This window comes from Crocodylus porosus, unplaced genomic scaffold, assembly GCF_001723895.1.
Source record: "Crocodylus porosus isolate Cpor-Errol unplaced genomic scaffold, CroPor_comp1, whole genome shotgun sequence".
Classification (NCBI taxonomy): Eukaryota; Metazoa; Chordata; order Crocodylia; family Crocodylidae; genus Crocodylus; species Crocodylus porosus.
Window position 1 is genome coordinate 18013425 of NW_017728926.1, and position 3718 is coordinate 18017142.

The 3718-nt window shown below is 42.8% G+C and overlaps 1 protein-coding gene across 1 annotated transcript in view; it reads left to right on the forward strand.

Annotated features, from left to right (window-relative positions):
• SLC25A33 (solute carrier family 25 member 33) overlaps positions 1-3718 on the forward strand; it is a 15645-nt gene that overhangs the window by 5617 nt on the left and 6310 nt on the right. Inside the window, exons 3-4 of the mRNA XM_019541642.1 lie at positions 53-130; positions 1769-1869. Of these exons, the coding sequence (XP_019397187.1) occupies positions 53-130; positions 1769-1869 (179 nt within the window). The remainder of the gene's footprint in view (positions 1-52; positions 131-1768; positions 1870-3718) is intronic.

Below are 3718 nucleotides of genomic sequence, written 5' to 3' on the forward strand. Positions count from 1 at the left end.
TTTTTTTTTTTTTTTTTTTTTTTTTTTTAAACCCATGTATTGTTTTTTATAGGTCAATTCTAGAAAAAGAAGGACCAAGGTCGCTTTTCCGAGGATTGGGTCCAAACTTGGTTGGAGTTGCACCATCAAGGTAAAGATCTTTAAATTGCTCAGTAATAAACATAAAAGCGTATTTTAAGGCTGTCACAAACACTGTTCCGTGTTCAAATTCACAGTGAAGATGTTTACAAGGTTCTTATTAAACTAGGTTTGATTATAGTTCAGTTAAAGAATTAACTGTTTACCAGGTATAAGATAACTGTAGGCCTCTGGCTAGCAGGCCTGGCACAGATTAAATGACTATGGACAGGTTCTTTAACTCTTCTACCTTCATTACCCGATTTGTAAATAGGGGCTACTCCTCTTTGTAAAGCAGTTGCAGATCAATGGAAGAAAAAGTGATATGTAAGTGAAAAATAGAACTTGTGTATATACTGAGCCATTCTTTTTGTGTTACACAACTCAGAATGGGTTGTATATTATTGTTTAATACTACTGTAGCACATTTTAAGGTACAGATTTAGAGAAGGCAAGAGAACACCTTCATATGCTTTTTATGTCTGTTTACTGCACCTAAGAATCCAGCAGGCTTTCTATGGCAGTTCTATTGGTTTCAGAAAAAGTATTTCTTAGATATGTATCCAAGCTGCTTCTCTTGATATTTGCTTTTCATTAGCTGCAAGACAGAGACAAGCAGAGGGAGCTTGGGAATGGTGGAATATTGCATAATGGAATGGATTTCAGTTAGTACTAGCAAGTTAGTTTATTTTAAAAAGGAAAGCAGATTGTATATACAGCTTGTTAGAAAGGATGACTTGGGGAACTGGTCATAAATTGGGAAGTTTGTGAGTGCAGAAAAGCGGAGTAATAATATTATTAGTACTTCTGTAAAGTGATCTAGCACTCTTGTGAAAAACTACAGGTCAGATCCAGAAAAAGGGCCTTACAGGTAGGTGCCTTACATTTTGACACTGAAAGTTCCCAGAGTTTGCTATTGTAAATGCTGAGAACTGTTCCAGGGCAGAGCAGCTCAGCCCCATTCTCACTCCTAAGCCCAGTTTGGAGCCAGAAAGTTGGCAGTCGTCTCGTGGTATTCTTGGATCATGCCTAACACATGGGGGCAAATGCAGGGGCTGCTGTTGCGGAGGAAAAAGACGTGACACTGTGCCTGATACAATAGTGGTTAGAGCTCCTGCCAGAGATGTAGGAGATGCTGCTTGAAGGGATTCAAAGTGACACCTCCCACCCTCCAGGAGAGCATCCTAAACATGAGCCTGTTGTAGGTGGCACAGCCTCAGCAGGGGAGGTGGAAAGATGGTGGCGGGGGGGTAACATCACCTCTTTCTTCTCTGGCAGAGGCATTGAAAAGAACAAGAAACCTTGCCCAGCTCTCTGAAAGAGAGAGCACAGGCCCCTACGTGTTAGTGGCAGAGCCAGGATTAGAACCCAGTGACCCCACTCTTCAGTCTTGTGTCCTGGCCACCAGACTATGCTACTTCCTGTTTTGGGTTGATTTAAAAGGAAACCATTTTGCTCTCTGGCTATGAATGCAGACATCCCAGTGGAGGCTGGTGCAGTCTGAGCCTGAGTTTTTCTAGATCAAAAAAACTGGGCAGGACCCTTTTGAGAGAGACCTCTTTGTTTTTAGACTGTGAGAAGAAAGTAGCAGTAGTCGGAGCTGAATGTTTAGAGAGACCCTCTATATGAAATTCTCCTTTTTCTTGCACAGGGCTGTCTACTTTGCATGCTACTCCAAAGCCAAGGAGCGATTCAATAGCATTTTTGTGCCCAACAGCAACATTGTGCACATTTGCTCAGCAGGCTCTGCAGGTAGGTAATAGCTGTTTGTCTCCCTCGCTGTTTTGCAGTGGTTTCGAGCTACCCAGCCTTCCTCCTGTAGCGGGCTAATTCTGTCGATCACACTGTCCAGCCGGGATCGCGGCCCCCTCCGTCTTTTGTGCTCTGTTCCAAAAACCTCTTCAGAGGGAGAGATGAAATAACTGTATACATAAGACTGCCCTTCATTATTGCAGAGTCCGCCATGCCGCTCCCCTGTACAGTATAGCTGCTGTTGTGGGCTGCAGGAAGTACATTTCCCCATCCTCACCCCTCAAGCAAATTCTGCAGTGAATTGGAAAGCAGAACAGGGTTTTCTCTGTCTCTATGGTACCAGGAATAATGTAGCCCTATCTGATTGGCCCACTGCACACTACTGTGGTGCAGTGAGAGAGATGCTTTGTGTTAATGTGCACAAATCATTGGCTTTTTCTGAAAATATGCACTTGAGCTCCCTGCGTGGGCAAACATAAGAATTCATTGCTGGGAGTCAAGAAAGCGAGTCTTTCTAAGAAACGTGCCCAGCAAATGACCCCCGTAAAAGCCTGAGAGCAAGAGAGGTGACTGAGTTCAGGAAACAAAGTACAAGGCATGGTTAAAAACAAAAGTTGTTGAACTGAGAATTTTCAGTTCTCTTCAAAACAGGGAGACAGGAGGCAACTTGGCAAGCTCACCCCTGGATTTGTAAGGAATATACTCCTGCACAGCTAAAAAAAGTGATATTCTGTAGAGCATCTTTTCTTACATCTGCCAGTTTTGCAGCTCCCCTCTTATGCAACTTAGTATCAGTGCAAACAGGAAGGAATTTATTGTAAATCAGTGTTACACGCACCAGTTATGTAACTTGGCTGTGGGAAGCTGTGACTAGTATGTTTTCAAAAAGTCCCTCCAATGCTTTTGAGAGGGGGAACAAAACTCCAGAACACAGCAAGTAGATAGATGCCTGTGTAGGTTTGTGTGCATGCAGTCAGCCTCTGTAGAGAAATGCTTAACTGTCGGCATAACCCTTTGGGAGGCTGGAGATTTGTGATCAATTTTGAATCCTGCTGGATGTAAGAGTCAACATGCAGAACAAGGCGCTGAGGCTGAGATTTTTTAACATGCCTAAAGGTGATTCAGTTGGAACAAGACACGCAATACCTTAGGCACAACCTACACATAGATTGATTGTGTGTGGTTGGTTTTGTTTGTGCCAGCATAACTCTGTTGCATAGGGGACAATCATACTTTTATATTTTTAACAAGCCACTTCTACTGGCACAAAGTTAGTCTGCGTGCCGATATGCCAAAGCAGATAGACTTTATAATGGTAAAGGTAGGTACATTGTGCTGATGAAACAGTCCACACATGGGGGAAAGGGAGGACAGACCACTTGAATGATACTGCAGTAGTTAAAGCTGTACAGCCTGTGTACAGATAAGGTTTTGGACTCCTTTGTAAAATCCCAGTGTTAAAAGTATCTGTAGAATAAGTACTGCAGTTACTGAGTGATGACCAGCAATGGAGTGTTGGTGCCTTATGCTTTTGTGGCGCGAAACTGCTTCCATGGCTATTTACCAGGGGTAAAGGTTTATTGACTGGGAAACTAGAAGGAAGCAAGCTGTTGACTTCCAAAAAACAGCATTCCCTTGATCTCATGCAGCATGTGTATTTGCCTGGCTTGTGAAAGAACCGTATCCTAACTGACAATTATTTTTTAAAGTTGTGTACGTTCTATTTCAAGTTGGTAATTCAGTATTGCCAACCCCACCATGCCAAATATCATGAGACAAACTCTTAAAAAAATCAAGAGATTGGCATATCAGTTATGACATGCTATTTTTGAAGCGGGGAGGTGGGGGG